This window comes from Vigna radiata, chromosome 8 (assembly GCF_000741045.1).
Source record: "Vigna radiata var. radiata cultivar VC1973A chromosome 8, Vradiata_ver6, whole genome shotgun sequence".
Classification (NCBI taxonomy): Eukaryota; Viridiplantae; Streptophyta; class Magnoliopsida; order Fabales; family Fabaceae; genus Vigna; species Vigna radiata.
This window is the reverse complement of record NC_028358.1, coordinates 29,786,089-29,802,822: the sequence shown is the minus strand read 5'-3', so window position 1 is coordinate 29,802,822 and position 16,734 is coordinate 29,786,089. Positions and strand designations below refer to the sequence as shown.

At 32.2% G+C, this 16,734-nt stretch overlaps 2 protein-coding genes and 1 long non-coding RNA gene across 3 annotated transcripts; all 3 read left to right on the top strand.

The window, feature by feature from the left end:
- Positions 1 to 1,639: 1,639 nt before the first annotated feature.
- On the top strand, positions 1,640 to 5,380 carry LOC106770496 (phosphoglucomutase, cytoplasmic-like). The gene is made up of 6 exons (XM_014656304.1): positions 1,640 to 1,771; positions 3,564 to 3,566; positions 3,971 to 4,053; positions 4,865 to 4,924; positions 5,021 to 5,120; positions 5,219 to 5,380. Exons 1-6 carry the CDS (start codon positions 1,640 to 1,642, stop codon positions 5,378 to 5,380), a joined length of 540 nt encoding a protein of 179 aa, XP_014511790.1.
- A 949-nt stretch (positions 5,381 to 6,329) lies between these two features.
- On the top strand, positions 6,330 to 7,262 carry LOC106771786. Its single transcript, XR_001376516.2, has 3 exons — positions 6,330 to 6,354; positions 6,703 to 6,762; positions 6,859 to 7,262. It is a non-coding gene; the product is annotated as an uncharacterized LOC106771786 (long non-coding RNA).
- Positions 7,263 to 15,463: 8,201 nt separating this feature from the next.
- Positions 15,464 to 16,734, top strand: LOC106770495 (F-box/LRR-repeat protein At4g14103-like). Its single transcript, XM_014656303.2, has 2 exons — positions 15,464 to 16,497; positions 16,585 to 16,734. Exons 1-2 carry the CDS (start codon positions 15,622 to 15,624, stop codon positions 16,732 to 16,734), a joined length of 1,026 nt encoding a protein of 341 aa, XP_014511789.2. The 5' UTR covers positions 15,464 to 15,621.

The following is a 16,734-nucleotide window of genomic DNA, read 5'->3' as shown; positions in this document are numbered from 1 at the left end:
GTTAACAAACCCCTATATATATATATATATATATATATATATATATATATATATATATATAATTTGTGATGAAAATTTTAAGACCCAAGAAATATATTTATAAAAGATAGTAATATGTTTTTAAATTATAATTATTATGTTAAAATGTGGTAATAGCTTGTTTAGTTAGAAGTGTTGTGTTTGAAGGTGAGGTTTTGGTTCAATTCTCATTGATGATGTTTTTATTTATATTTTATTTCCTTATTTATGAGTAGAAAAGGAAGCTAACCTTATTTATATTTTATTTCCTTATTTATGAGTAGAAAAGGAGGTTAACCTTTCTCTTTTTTTATGGTCATCTATATATAAAAAGTTTGATATCTTATTTGAATGGTGAAACTTGTTGTTTGTTGATGTTGTTAAAATGATAATTTATTTAATTGATAAATCCATGATGGAGTTGTTGATGTATACATTGATGTTCGATACTGTTGTCGATTGTCGGATGATTTAGGATTAAAATTGATATGCAACAATGTTAAGATATGAAGTATGTATATGTTGTTTATGCCTTTCCAGATTGTTACAATTTCAATAAACTGCTTTTGGTGTGTATGTAATGAAAGTGTAACTTTGACTTTATAAATATAATAACATTCCTCTTTTAATGCTATAAGAATTGGAAGCACAGAGTTTTAAGGGGATGATGATGTTGTTATTGTGTCTCGAACAAATAAATTTATAGGTTAAGGATGAATTATGGCTTTCTTGAAGCTAGCCAATCCTTGTTTGAGGTATATCCGACCCTGGTGGAACTTTATCCGACCTTGGTCGAGCTCTATTTGACCTTGTCCTAGAGTTATTCGACCTTGGCCAAGTTGTATCCGACCTTGACTAAGCTATATCCAACTTGGACCGAGATGTATTGGACCTCGACTAAGAGGTATCAAACGTTAAACGAAAGGTATCAAACCTTGGTCGAGAGGTTTCGAACCTTAGCCAAGAGGTTTTGGACATTGGTCGAAAGGTTCCAAACCTTGGTCGAGTGGTTTTCGACCTTGACCAAGTTGTAGAAGACCTTGGTCAAGATTTTGCATACTTTGGCCGAGCTCTAGTAGTGTTTGTCGAGATGTTTCAAGACCATGGCCAAGATGTATGAGGTGACTCTGTATGAGTCAATGTCTTGCGTTGAGACCATTCTATGAGATTAATTAGGATGTGAAATCGTGTGTGGTTGCATTGTTGGTTTGATAACATGTTTTGAGCTAAAATATGTTGGATGATATGATGTGATTTTTATATTATATGTAGTAAGGATGTGGGTTTAATTATGTGGTTGTTTGATAATATGAAATAGAATGTGTTATTGTGGACTCGACGTAGCGGTACCAGAGGTGAACTTGCTCGGTGAAGCTTTTTTGGAGAGTGGTGGGAAGTGGTGTACTTGCCCGGTGAAACTCTCTAGGAGAGTGGTGAGAAATGACACCATGTATTTGCTTGATAAAGCTCTTTGGAAGAATGGTAGGAAATGGATCCTATGTACTTGCTTGATGAAATTCTTTGGGAGAGTGGTGGGAAATGATGTACTTGCTCGATGAAGCTCTCTAGGAGAGTAGTGGTTGTACTTGCTCAATGAAGCTCTCTGGAAGAGTAATGAAAAATGGCTCTCGTGTACTTGCCTGATGAGGCTCTTCCAGAGAGTGGTGGGAAGTGGTGTAGTTGCCTAGTGAGGCTCACTAAGAGAGTGGTGGAAAGTGACATTGTGTACTTGCCTGATGAAGCTTTCTGGAGAGTGATGAGAAGTGACACTTGATTTAGTTTGGATGGTAAGCTACGTGTGAGGGCTATGTTGATGATTTAACCTCTTAGACCGAGACTACACGCAAATAATTATTACGGGATGATATGACAACAATTGATATTTAATTATGTACTATTTATGAATTATCAAAAGATTGAATGAGGCGTGTTATGACGTGCAATATTATTTATTTGTAAGTTTTAATTATTATGTTTCTTTTAAGTTAGCTCACCTTTATATGTTTTTGATTGTGGTTTCTACATGTGATATTCGTATGACTTGTGTTATACATGAGCAAATAATGTTACTTATGGTGGTTCACATGCATAGTAGTGAGGAATGTAGAGATTACGTTAGAGACAATTTTTCTTATATTTTGGATATATTTTAAATATTTTCTTATTATTGAAATAAATTTTACTGGATGGAACATTTATTTGATAAATAATTGAGTGTTTTAATGTTTATTTTATGATGAAAAATAATTATTTTTAGTATATGAACAAAAAAATTTAAAATTTAGTACATATCTTATAAGGGTGTTACAAAAATGAGTGTAAAAACACACTTCATACCCTCGGAAGTCGATGAATGGAAGAAGTTCTATGGCCTGTATGGAGTATTTAGTACAGTTCTTGGTGGAAACTGACATTAAATTCGATGATACAGTATTTTTAGACATGTGGAAGTTGATCAGAATGGGTGAGGAAGTGAGAATTCAAATGCCAATCCTAACATCCTTTATCCAAGATCCATTACGATTCTTCGCCTCCCTTTTCCCATTCCCATCCTATTATTTTATAGGTTTAATGGGATAAGTCTCTAATTTAATTGAAGGAGAAGGTGGGTAACGTGCTCGAACAAAAATGGAGTTCTGTACAGAAAAATTATGGGAAGACGCTCTCCACGGTCGGACAATATTTACATACCCCGTCATCAAATTAAGGACATTGTGCACTTAAAGATGCAAGTGCTTTATGGAAACTAATCTTAAGACTAAAACCCAGTAAAAAATGAAGGGGTCATTTCCTTTTCTACTTTTTATGTACCAACATTATGGAGAAGTGGAGATCAAGGAAGAATCTTCCGATAGAGTCTTCAAAGTTAATGGACATCGTTTGAGGATGTTTAATGAAAATCAAGACATTTTGAACAAGATGATGGATGAGGTGAATTTGACCACTCCAACATCCCTTCCAACTTGAAGGAGGTAAGTACTCTCATACTTTTTCTTTGCATTACAGGAAATGCGCGTTTTTCTGAGGGTTTATTACCGACGGCCTAGGAGCCTTCGATAATACGCTGGTGAATTAAATTACCGAGAGCTTAGAGGCCCTCGGTAATGTCTTCGAAGAATTTTGGCCAAAATCGACCTATTCCCTCTTTGCAGTTCATTTTCCAGCAGCGTATTCTTCCTCGTCCAAAAACATTGCCTCCAAAACCCTTCCCCTTTGCTCATCCAATACAAAAGTTGTAGCCCTAATCTTGCTCTCCTCTGCCAAAATTTCAGAAATTCCCCTCTCCTCTGCCCAAATTTCAGAAGAAGGAGGTCTATTTTTGGTCACTCTAAGGCGTTCTCCCACGGAGCTGTGGTCGTTGGTGGCGTGGTGTTTCCGACAGGGTGGTGGGTCGTGCTAGTTGGCGTCTGCGGTAGTGGTGGTGGGTCATCGACGTTGGCCTAACGACAGCGTTGATGAAGTGGGTCTGCAGAGGCTTGACGGCAGCGTTGGGGCTTGTTAAGTTGGTCTATAGAGGCTGACATATTCGTGCATTTTGCTTTCAGGAGGTAAGTTTTTTTTTCAATGAACGAATGCTTTGCGAGAAGAAATTGTACTTGAATGATGGATGCTCTCTTTCTTTTTTTCGTTTTCATGAAATTCCCCATTTGAGAAGTATAATGTTAAAACTCAATAGTAAGATAACAATCTTCTTTCTATGTTAAAATTCTGGCTATAGCATTTAGACCATTGGTAGCCATCTATACTGCCGTTCTGCTTATTTGAACAATTTTTGAGTGATATCTTTGAGTCAAATCCCTAGTTTGCAACCTGTTTGAATTTCTGAATCAAAATTTGGATGGTTGAGTTGTCGTATGTCTACGTGCTATTGTACCAAAGTGACTTAGGAGAAGACCCTACTATGCACTTCTATATGCTCTACATAATTTGTGTATTGCATATTCCCACGTAGATTAAGGAAAAACAGCTTCAATGGAAATTACCTTTACGGGTTATCTTTTTTGAGTCTTTGCTGCGTTTCTTCAATGGAAATTTGTAGACTTGATTTTTCTGAAACTAAGGGGTGGTTTTGCTCATTCTTCATTTGGGTGTTTTTGTGAAACTAAGGGGGGAGAAAGCACTGTGGAAAACTGTCAAGTATTACAAGTAAGATTTTTCATTTTTTTTTCCCTTTTCTTTGTTTCCTTTTGAAGGGAGAACATGGCCAAAGGTTTTGAAGGAACCTTGTAATATTTGCTTTGAAAAAAAAATGTGTTAATGTGATTTTTTATCTATTTAAATTTAAACATTTTTATTCTGATCCTTACCAGTTACATTACACTGATGCTGTTAAACTTTATTTAACTATAGGCATTTCTTTTTACACCTGTGCGTAAAAATCACCCATATTTCTTTGTGAAATGGATTTTCCTTTTCAGTGTAGCTTCAATGGTATCAATCTAACCCATATTTCCCATTCTCTGATTGTCTACCCAGGTGATTATATAAAATTGATGAAGTAAGATTTTGCAACTTCATTGTACACTCTGCATGAATACAAATAATTTTTATGCATTTGGATTTCTTTTGTCATGTCATATCGTGATGACAACTGCCAATTGAGCTGCGAAACTGGAGAACATTGAAAGAAGAAAATGTTTAAATTTGTNAAGCTGCATAAGTTTCTTTTAATAGACTTTCCTGCCTTTTCCTTTTTGAGTATCCAATTTGGTATCACATAAGGCAATTGTTCTTACAACAAGCAATTCTTTTATTTTCTTATNTTAATAAGATCATTAAATGTTCTATATTTGTACTTGCTTCTACTGATTCAATCCTTTCTTACTCCATGCTTGAAATTTTGCAGGTCAATTTTTGATTTTGAATCTATCAAGAAACTGNTGTCCTCTCCNAAGTTCACTTTCTGGTATATTTTGGGGATGATGTTTAAACTTTGATATAGAACTTTTCTTAGTTTTTTTAATTCCAAACTTTATAGTAAATTTCTTTAACTTCATTGTAGTTATGATGCACTTCATGGGGTTGTTGGAGCATATGTAAAGAGTATTTTTGTGGATGAACTTGGAGCACAAAAAAGCTCTTTACTGAACTGTACACCTAATGTCTTATTCTCTTGTTGATTATTTCCAAGTATGGCTTTCAATATTCTGAGTGCTGGTGGTGATTTGTCTTTGATTTGTGGATGACTTATTGGATATAGGAAGACTTTGGAGGAGGACACCCAGACCCCAATTTGACTTATGCGAAAGAGTTGGTTGCTCGATTGGGATTGGGCAAATCAGAACCACAAGATGAGCCCCCAGNGTTTNGTGCTGCTGCTGATGGTGATGCAGATCGCAACATGATACTTGGTAAAAGGTAGTGTTACCCTTATTTATGATGAATTTGAATATTTTCTTACCTTTTAGTGTAATATTTGTGTATCCCTTGTTTGTNTAATGACCAATGTACAATTTACNAGACTGTTACGNTTGAACTTTTTTTTCTCTTGCTTTGGCAGCTTCGTTTTGATGTACCAAAAATGTACAAATTTCATAAGAAGAACGAAGTGGATATTGCTGTGGACCTNTGGCAGTTTTTTTCAGCAAGTCATCAAAGAAACCTTCTCTATGTGACAAGCACTTGCACGTAAAATTGGTCGATGGCACTTCTTTAGTAGTGACTAATTACCGAAGGCTTCTGTCCTTCGGTANCAACCTGTTTGAATTTCTGAATCAAAATTTGGATGGTTGAGTTGTCGTATGTCTACGTGCTATTGTACCAAAGTGACTTAGGAGAAGACCCTACTCTGCACTTCTATATGCTCTGCATAATTTGTGTATTGCATATTCCTACGTAGATTAAGGAAAAGCAGCTTCAATGGAAATTACCTTTACGGGTTATCTTTTTTGAGTCTTTGCTGCGTTTCTTCAATGGAAATTTGTAGACTTGATTTTTATGAAACTAAGGGGAGAGAAAGCACTGTGGAAAACTATCAAGTATTACAAGTAAGATTTTTCATTTTTTTCNCTTTTCTTTGTTTCCTTTTGAACGGAGAACATGGCCAGAGGTTTTGAAGGAACCTTGTAATATTTGCTTTGAAAAAAAATGTGTTAATGTGATTTTTTTACTATTTAAATTTAAACATTTTTATTCTAATCCTTACCAATTACATTACACTGATGCTGTTAAACTTTATTTAACTATAGGCATTTCTTTTTACACCTGTGCGTAAAAATCACCCATATTTCTTTGTGAAATGGATTTTCCTTTTCAGTGTAGCTTCAATGGTATCAATCTAACCCATATTTCCCATTCTCTGATTGTCTACCCAGGTGATTATATAAAATTGATGAAGTAAGATTTTGCAACTTCATTGTACACTCTGCATGAATACAAATAATTTTTATGCATTTGGATTTCTTTTGTCATGTCATATCGTGATGACAACTGCCAATTGAGCTGCGAAACTGGAGAACATTGAAAGAAGAAAATGTTTAAATTTGTTAAGCTGCATAAGTTTCTTTTAATAGACTTTCCTGCCTTTTCCTTTTTGAGTATCCAATTTGGTATCACATAAGGCAATTGTTCTTACAACAAGCAATTCTTTTATTTTCTTATATTAATAAGATCATTAAATGTTCTATATTTGTACTTGCTTCTACTGATTCAATCCTTTCTTACTCCATGCTTGAAATTTTGCAGGTCAATTTTTGATTTTGAATCTATCAAGAAACTGTTGTCCTCTCCTAAGTTCACTTTCTGGTATATTTTGGGGATGATGTTTAAACTTTGATATAGAACTTTTCTTAGTTTTTTTAATTCCAAACTTTATAGTAAATTTCTTTAACTTCATTGTAGTTATGATGCACTTCATGGGGTTGTTGGAGCATATGTAAAGAGTATTTTTGTGGATGAACTTGGAGCACAAAAAAGCTCTTTACTGAACTGTACACCTAATGTCTTATTCTCTTGTTGATTATTTCCAAGTATGGCTTTCAATATTCTGAGTGCTGGTGGTGATTTGTCTTTGATTTGTGGATGACTTATTGGATATAGGAAGACTTTGGAGGAGGACACCCAGACCCCAATTTGACTTATGCGAAAGAGTTGGTTGCTCGATTGGGATTGGGCAAATCAGAACCACAAGATGAGCCCCCAGGGTTTCGTGCTGCTGCTGATGGTGATGCAGATCGCAACATGATACTTGGTAAAAGGTAGTGTTACCCTTATTTATGATGAATTTGAATATTTTCTTACCTTTTAGTGTAATATTTGTGTATCCCTTGTTTGTATAATGACCAATGTACAATTTACCAGACTGTTACGGTTGAACTTTTTTTTCTCTTGCTTTGGCAGCTTCGTTTTGATGTACCAAAAATGTACAAATTTCATAAGAAGAACGAAGTGGATATTGCTGTGGACCTTTGGCAGTTTTTTTCAGCAAGTCATCAAAGAAACCTTCTCTATGTGACAAGCACTTGCACGTAAAATTGGTCGATGGCACTTCTTTAGTAGTGACTAATTACCGAAGGCTTCTGTCCTTCGGTACCGAAGGCTTTTGGCCTTCGGTAATTACCGAAGGCTTTTGGCCGTCGGTAATTACCGAAAGCCAGAAGCCGTCGGTAAAAGTTACCGACAAAGTTTTTACCGACGGCCTTTTGACCGTCGCTGAACCGTCGGTAATGGTTTTTTACCGACGACTTTTGGCATTTTCCGAGGGATTTGGCCTTCGGTAATACCCTTTTTTTTTAATAAAATATTTGCAATGGATTTGAGAGTTTGAATCAGTAACTAGGATGATCATGAATTCAAGAAAAAAAGAGTCATTTTGATATGAGTGGATTGCTTTAATGATTTGCTAATTGATTTTATTTGAGAATTTCTTAATTAAAAATTTTGTGAATGAAATTTGAACCATGTGAGTTTCGGGCTGAATGTTAAGTATGAGCCACCATACGCAATACCTATTTTTCTTGAGTGATTTGCCCATGTTTTGTTGATACTTTAATACTTATCTTGATTTTGTGTTTTGCAACTGAGGTAAATATGCATGATTTNATATGATTGAGGCATTTCTTTTTTTAGTTACTTGACCAAATAAACTTGTCTTAACATTAATCTATTGAAAACCCCTTTGAGCCTTAAATTTATTCTCCTTGTTTTCTGTCATTATTAAATGAGAAAAGGAAAATAAAAATCATATGTTTCTTACCTTACGAAAGAAGAAGGAGCAATGAATTGTGTTAAAAGTAAGTGATGAATAAGTGTGTGAGTGAATGCCTCACCCACAAAATAATAAAAATGGAAAAAATGAAGATGAAAAGTGAGAGTTTTGGAAACAAAAGAAAGAAAGGAAATAAGAAAGAGAAAGGAAAGGAAAAATCTTCCTTTAAAGAACAACAAATAATATATATATAAATTTAATTTTTAAACATAAATATGTTAATCACTAATAATAATAAATAAGATAAAATTATGTATTCTTTTTTTCTATTTTACTCTTACAAAAATTATTTCTTCAATTTTGAAAATAATTATCATATAGATTTATCTTATTATTAAAAAAATAAACGACCAAATATAACTTTTCCTTTTATTTAGATGTACATCACCTGATTATTCTTAAATAATTGTTTGTTTAAGTTATTATTAATGAAATATTATATCTCAATTTAAATTTAATATGTAGTTTATATATTTAAACTAGATTATTTATAGAATTTTAACTACGAAAAATAAATATTTATTTTATATAATAAGAAGAATAACTAGGTAACTTTCACGTATTGAATGTAATTTGATTATTTTTACAAATTTTTGATAAAAACAAAATAAGATAAATAGTTATAATTTTTCATTTATTTAGAAATAGTATTATTTTATTTTATTAATAGAAAATAAAAAAAAATTATTTTAAGTTAGTTGATATTTTATTTTTAATTTTTATTATTTATACAAGTTCTATTTGTAGTTATTTAAAAGGTTCAATCAAAATCAATCAGAATGAATTAAAGAGTTCAACCATTTGTTGTTTTTTCAACAGTTTAGACACTTTGAAGCAAGACCGATTTGATTAGTAGTCTCTCAGACGAAATCATTTGTTATTATATTCTTTATTTTCTTCCATCTCAACAAGTTGTTGCAATCAGTGTTCTCTAAGCGCTGGAATCTTCTGTGGCACCTCTTTGGATTTCGACATCGTTGAAGAAGATTTTTGGTCTCGCAATGAAAAAAACACCTGCTCCTTGGATTTTGACACCGATAATGTAAATTTTCGGCGTCTCATTTTCCAAAAGACTGTCAATATGTTTTATAATTCTGTGTGCTCTTTCTTGGTTCGTCGTGGAGATCAACCCCTCTATAGATTTTGCCTCAGTTTTTACTCTTCCTTTGACATTACTGAAAGTATCAAGACACGGATTCAGACTATACTGAGTGGAAGTTGTAGTATTCAAAACCTCGAACTCTATAATGTGGAGGACTTTGTCATTCCATATGTGGTGTTTCGCTTTAAAACTCTTGTAACTCTCAAGTTAGAGGAAATAACAGTGGAAGATATTTCCTTTGCTTAAGATCTTGCATCTAACAAGTATTAGTTCCCCAATAGAAATTGATCTGCTTCTTTCTGGGTGTCCAAATCTTGAGGACTTAGAAGTCAGTTTTCTTTTGGATCGTGAAACTAAAGGAAAGTTTATCAGATTGCCCAAGTTGGTTACTTCCATTGGTAATATTTAAGGATGTTGAAGTTTTGAAATTTGATTATGTAATGCCTTTGACATTTATTACTTTATATTTCGAAGTTGAAAAAGGATTTTTTTTTTTTTAGGTTTTGATATCATTTAGTTTTTTTTGCAGATATTTCAATCAAACCTGTATCTGAATTTTGACTTTCACAATTTAGTTCAACTTGAATTGGTAGTGGGCCTGGATTGGCTTCTGGTCTTGAAAGTGCTCCATTATTGTCCCGAGCTTCAAAGTCTTTTTATTCGCATTTCTAAGGTTTAATGATTAAGTTTTTCAAAGTGTGGATTTTCTTGCTATATATTCTTCAAACATTAGTATCAATCCAATTTGATGTTTCTTGTTATCAGACCGATGTTCATTATTATTATCAGAGCTTAAATTTACCATGTTATGAAGAAGATGTTTGGCCATACCCACAAACGGTTCCTGCATGCATTTCATCACACCTTAAAACCTGCCGTCTTATAGAATACAGTGGTTCTAAAGATGAATTTCACTTTACAAGATATATATTGGAGAATGCAAAATATCTACAGACCATGAAAATACACTTTTGACAGTGGTTATGATTTCATTGATGGGCATGGAAATGATATGAAAAGAGAATTATCTTTATGCATGAAGAGATCAGATACTTGTACCCTTTCATTTGAAATTTGGAATTCAAACTTTAAGACATATGTATTATTGTAAATTTGTAATTTCATCATTAACCTTATTTATGAATTGTTGCCTCACTTTATTCGTTTTGTCCTTTAGATATTCAACACAACTAATGCCACACGAAAACAACTAACCATATGTACTCAAATTTCAATATGTTAAAAGGAAAAAATTAAACCAATTTTAGCAAACTATGAAAAAAAAATGAGATTTACTCGATTCAAGCACCACATTATGCATGTACTAAATTTAACAGTTAAAAATTGTTCTGAACTAAAAACTAATTTGTTTATATTGAACTAAATTATTTTTTGTTTTATCAAACTACATTGTATTAAAAATGGTCAAATTAGTTTTTAAACGTAACGATCAAATTTGATCAATTTGAACAAAATTAGCCAAATTTCCACTAGGGTCGATTGGGTTAGATTAGGACGAATTTTTGGTGAGATGGTTAAACTCGATTGAATCTCGATTGTGACTGACAGGACAAAATTTGACCAAATTTCAGACGGGACCTATTGAGTTGAATTCGATTGAGGCCGACTCAATCAAATTCTAAGAAATTTCGGCTAGGGTTGACTCAATCAAATTTGACCGAATTTTGGTTAGGGACGACTTGGTGAAATTCAACTAAATTTCAATCGTGATGAACTCTACCGAATTTGACCAAATTTTGATTATGGTCGATCAAGACCCAGCTTCACCATCTCAACCTTCGACCTGACCCTATCCATTTTAACCTTCAATCAATACCAATCCGACAAGTTCTTCAAATCAGATCAGTTTGTCTCGATTTTTAGCCCACATGTCTATGTGTTATTATGCATTTTACCAATAATATAGTTTTAAATTAATAAATAATTAATTGAACTGCAACTTTAAAGACTCAATTTTTTAAAATTAAACTATAAAATGTGAAGTTTAATTTTCATCATAAATAATTTAATACTTTTAATATAATATGATAGAATTATGTGTCAATTAAGTTGAATTTGAGTAATTTTTCAACCCCTACCAAATATAAATACATCACTAAAGAAAAACTAACCCGCCGATTACTCAACGTATATTTATAGAACTACAAATGTATAGTCTACTTTACTTTGCATTAGAAAATTACCATTTCCCTTTTTCCCCGAAGCATAATTTACTACACCAAAATGTAATTATATTAAAAAATTACAAAACCATTCTAATTTTAAATTATTTCAACCATCCACGATATAAGTATTTGGTGCAATTAAGTTCACAATGGGACAATGATTTTTTTTTTTTGGGAAAAGAAAAAGGAGTTTTTTTTGATAAAAGAATTGTCTTCAAACCCAAATTTGGATATGGGGTCAATGTAGGAAAAAAAAGGGATTTGTGATGTTTTGATTTTATTTTGTATATCTTGCAGTTATGTCAACAAGACCTGGTTTTTGAATTTCATAATTTAGTTGAACTTAAATTGAATTTGCCGTATATTAAGAATTGGCATTGTCCCAAGCTTCAAACTCTTGCCATTCGTTATTTTAAGGTTTGATGATTTAAGCCTTGGAAATATGAATTTTCTTGTTATCTTTTTTTCAAACATTAGTACTGATATAGTTTTATGATTGTTGTTTTCAGACCAGTCACGAAGAAGCAGTTTGGTCATATATAGAATCTGTATGTATTTCATCATGTAACAGTGCTTAACAGTGACTCACAGATATATGAAATGGAAGGATAGTATATTCTCGTATTTCTTTAAATGGTCCTTGATGAAAATGCAAGCAAAAGTTCGTGTAACAGAATTTGACAGAAAACAGAGAAAAGAAACACAAAAAAGCAATAAGAATGTTTAGAGAAAACGTAATGACAACCACACCCCCTATCTCTCTTCTAACGACTTTTTTTATTTATGCGCTCCTGCCCAATCGTAATCTTGGAGCCTCACGTTATTTCTTCTCACGCGCCTAATTCCACGTGCTTCTTGTTCTTCACTCGTTACAATTCCTCCCCCTTTAAAATTAACCTTGTCCTCAAGGTTGAAGTTTGGATAGGCTTTATGCAGGGTAACTTCATCTTCCCATGTAGGAGCCGAGTCTTCTAACCCCTCCCATTGAATCAAGAATTGCTTGATTGTCTGATTCCCTTGCAGAATATGACGAACTTTAAGCACAGTAGCAGGATAAATGATAGGCGGAGTGTTTGAATCGATAGTGATTGCTGGAATATATTGTTGAGTGTGATCTCCCTTACAAGGTTTTAATTGAGAAAAGTGGAAGACTGGGTGAATTTTGGCTGATTGTGGCAAGAGCAACTTATAAGCAACAGAGCCAATTCTTTCAACAATAGGAAATGGACCAAAGTACTTTATGCCTAATTTCTGATTCTTTCTAAGAGCCACTGAATGTTGTCTGTACGGTTGTAACCTGACGAGCATCATATCACCAATGTTAAAGTCCACGTGTTTGCGTTTTGTATCAGCATATCGCTTCATGTGTTGCTGAGAACGTATTAAATTCTGTTTTAGTTTGCTGATTTAATATCAGAAAACAATATATCCAAAGCCTAATTTAAAATCCATCCAAAAGCTATTTAAAATGAAACATGTATGAAACAGTCTAGATTAAAATACATCCAATGGGTAATTAAAATGCCAACAAAAATCCCAGATTTGCAAATTGTTATAGAATTTGATAACATTTAATAGAAGCTCCAATTAATTATTATTACAAGAAAGAATTGAAAGTAATAAGTGATAAAAATGTTTGTTAACTTTCATTCGAGCAATTGCTGGTTTCGTTTTGTTTGTTTCCTTTAGTAGTATAAGAATTCTGACATATTTGTCAAATTAATCTAATAATTGTTTATAGAACACTCTGAATTTGCAATGTTTTTATGTTGTTTTAAGAATTCAAAAATCTCACGCTTTATGTAATCTGCAATATCAACAATATTTAATGATAACGATTAAATATCAATCTTGAAGTAATTATTTTAAAAGAAATATTACTTACTCTGACAGTATTATCCACTAAGTAATGATATTTTGAGATATACCTTTAGACTATATGGACTAATGAGGTTAACTGTTAAATTTTTTTTTTTGGCAACAAAAATTGTATATAAATATACAATAAAATTTATAGAAAATAGGTACAAATATGTTTATTGTCCAACTAATTAAAAAAATCAGAGAGCATACTAGTACACAATTAAATGTAAATATAAGGATTCGCCTCCATCATAATTACTACTACTTTTCCATGGTATCTGCTGTTATTCTCTTGCCAAAACTATTGGGAAAATGCTTCACTGTACTGTCTATTTTAAAATTGTTTTTCGAAGATCAAATGCTTTTCTACGATAGAAACATTGAAATCATGAAAAAGATGATACATTTATGAGTATGACCATGGACCAATAGCAAAGTTTAGTAAAAAAAGGAAAGGGGAAGGAGTATTTATTTTTCTTGAATAATGATAGTGAAGAGTGATACTACCATTACATAAGGAGCACTTCTTCCTCCACCTCACCTCCTTCTTCCTCCACCTCCAATTTTACTATTTTACCCTTCATTTAATAAAGTTAAAACCTAATTAATGATTATTTAATAATATCTAACTACTAACAAATTTTTCTAACTACCAACAAGTCAAATATTTTTGTCTAAGTATAAACCTAACATGCACCCCTCACCTCGTTTCTGTTCACTGAGTCATTCTTCCTACATACTGTTTGATTGATTTGAGTTGAGAAATTGTACATTGATGTATTGGTGTTGTTGATCTCTAGTGTTGATTTGTGGTGTTGATGATCTTTGGTGATGGTATTCTACATTGGAAAAGTGAAGAAGATCGAGCGCGCTAAGTTAACCACATTCGGAACACACCTAACCGCAACTGAAAGTGCAGTTCATACGGTACCACAATTGGAACAGGGGAAGTGCATTTTTTTTTATTTGCTTTAGTATATTTGATTATTTTTTTAATTTTGATATGTTTTTTATATTTTTTCATTAGTTTATTTAAATATTAAATATCTTGCCGTTACTATTTTGTAATATATATTTTATTTTTATATGATATTTATTTATATTTTATTTTTAATATAATTAATTTTTCTTAATTTTAAATTTAAATTTTGTTTGTTACGTTTTTGAATCTAATTTTTCAATATGAATTATTTTTAATTATTTGTTGTATATTTTTTTTAGTTTTTGATTTGTTTATTAATTTAAATTTAATTTGTTGTGTTTTTGTGGTTTTTTTTAAATTTTTTTATTGATTTGTTAACATTTTTTAATTTTTAATTTTTAATATATTTGATATTTATTTAATTATTATTTATAATGTAATTAATTTGAAATTTATATTTGTTTGTTAATTTTTAATGTTTTCTTAATATTTTATTTGTTTTCTGTTAAATTTTAAAAATTTAATTTTTAAGTAAATAATTTAATAAAAATTCTAAATTCATAAACAAAAATAAATAAATTAACTAAAATTATATACATAATAAATAAAATATGAAAATTTAAAAATTAAAAAAGAAAATTTTCAAAAATATTTAACAAACAAATAAACCAACTCTAAATATATTCGAAAAATATATCAAACCTAATAAAACATATTTTAATTAATATTTTAACCTAATAAAATAAATTTTACAAAAATAATTGAATATAATTTGAAAATAATAACTAAAAAAAATAACTGCAATTCGAATTGCGTTTTCCTAAGTCGCAATTCGAATTGCATTTGTTTTCCTAAGCCACAATTCGAATTGTGTTTTCCGCAATTCGAATTGCGTTTTCCCTTAGCCGCAATTCAAAATGCAGACAGTCCGAGATCATAATGCACCCCAACTGACAGATCCGACAACGTTAACTGTAATTTCATTTACGGTTTACCCTCACAAAACTATCACACGTATGAGCAAATACGAGCAAAGATCAAGCACAATATATTAATTTGAACATATACCTCTGAGAAGAAGATTTGCACAAAGAATCCAAGCAACACAGAGAACGAATGGTAAAAACTACCTTGGGGGAGGAGGGAAGACGGCCAAAGGGAGAAACAACAAATATTAGGGGGTGTATGGTTTGATATCCTTTTTATAAAACCAATTTATAGGCATTTAAGGATAGGGGTAGAGTTGGTATTAAAGAAAATTTAGGAGGTGGAGGAATGAGACTAGAGAGGTGGAGGGAGAATTCCTCTTACATAAGTTGTTTAAATGCAGAAAATGGGAAATACAACCCTAGCTTTTTCTTTCACTTCCCAACGCTTAGGTTCTCATTGCACATCAATTCCAAGGCAAAAAAAAATCTTCTCAAAGGATTGGATAAGGTGGGCGGTGAGTCGTTCCTATAAGAAGCTGATGCAGCTATGTTACTTTTGGTACTTTGAAAGTATGGTTGATATGATAAGTAGTCTCTCGGACGAAATCATTTGTTATATTCTATATTTTCTTCCATCCCAACAAGTTGTTGCAACCAGTGTTCTCTCAAAGCGCTGGAATCATCTTTGGCGTTCTGTTTCCTCTTTAGATTTTGACACCATTAAAGAATATTTTTGGTCTCACAATGAAGAAAATACCTATAATACCTTTTATAGCTCTGTGTGCTCTTTCTTGGTTCGGCGTGGAGATCAACCTCTTCATAGATTTCGTCTCAGATGTTACTCTACCTTGGATAGTACTGTAAGTATTGATATCATGACATGGATTCGGACCGCAGTAAGTGGAAGCGGTAGAGTTCAAATCATCGATCTCTATTGTGATTGGGACATTGTCATTCCATCTGTAGTGTTTAGCTGTAAAATTCTTCTCAAGTTGAATTTCATAACCGTGGAAGTGGAAGATATTTTCTTTGTTGATTTGCCGTTGCTTAAAATCTTACATTTAAATCATGTTATTTCTTCCTCACTAGAAATTGATCTTTCACGGCTTCTTTCGGGGTGTCCTAATCTTGAGGACTTAAAAGTCAAACGTTTGATTTCTAGAATTAAAGGAAAGTTTATTAGATTGCCCAAGTTGTTTAGAGCCAGCATCGATAACCTCTTACTTCCATTGGAAATGTTTAAAGAAGTTGAAGTTTTGAAATTCAAATGGGTAATGCCTGTGAGACTTATTAATTTCCATTTTGAACGGGTAAAGGAGGTTTTTTGATGTTTTGATATCATTTTGTTTTTCTTGCAGTTATTTTTACCAAAACTGTACCTCAATTTTAACTTTCAAAGTTTAGTTCAACTTCGATTGAATGTGGTCATGGAGTGGGTTCTGGGTTCTGGTCTTGAAAGTGCTCAATCATTGTCCCAATCTTCAAAGTCTTGTCATTTGCATTTATAA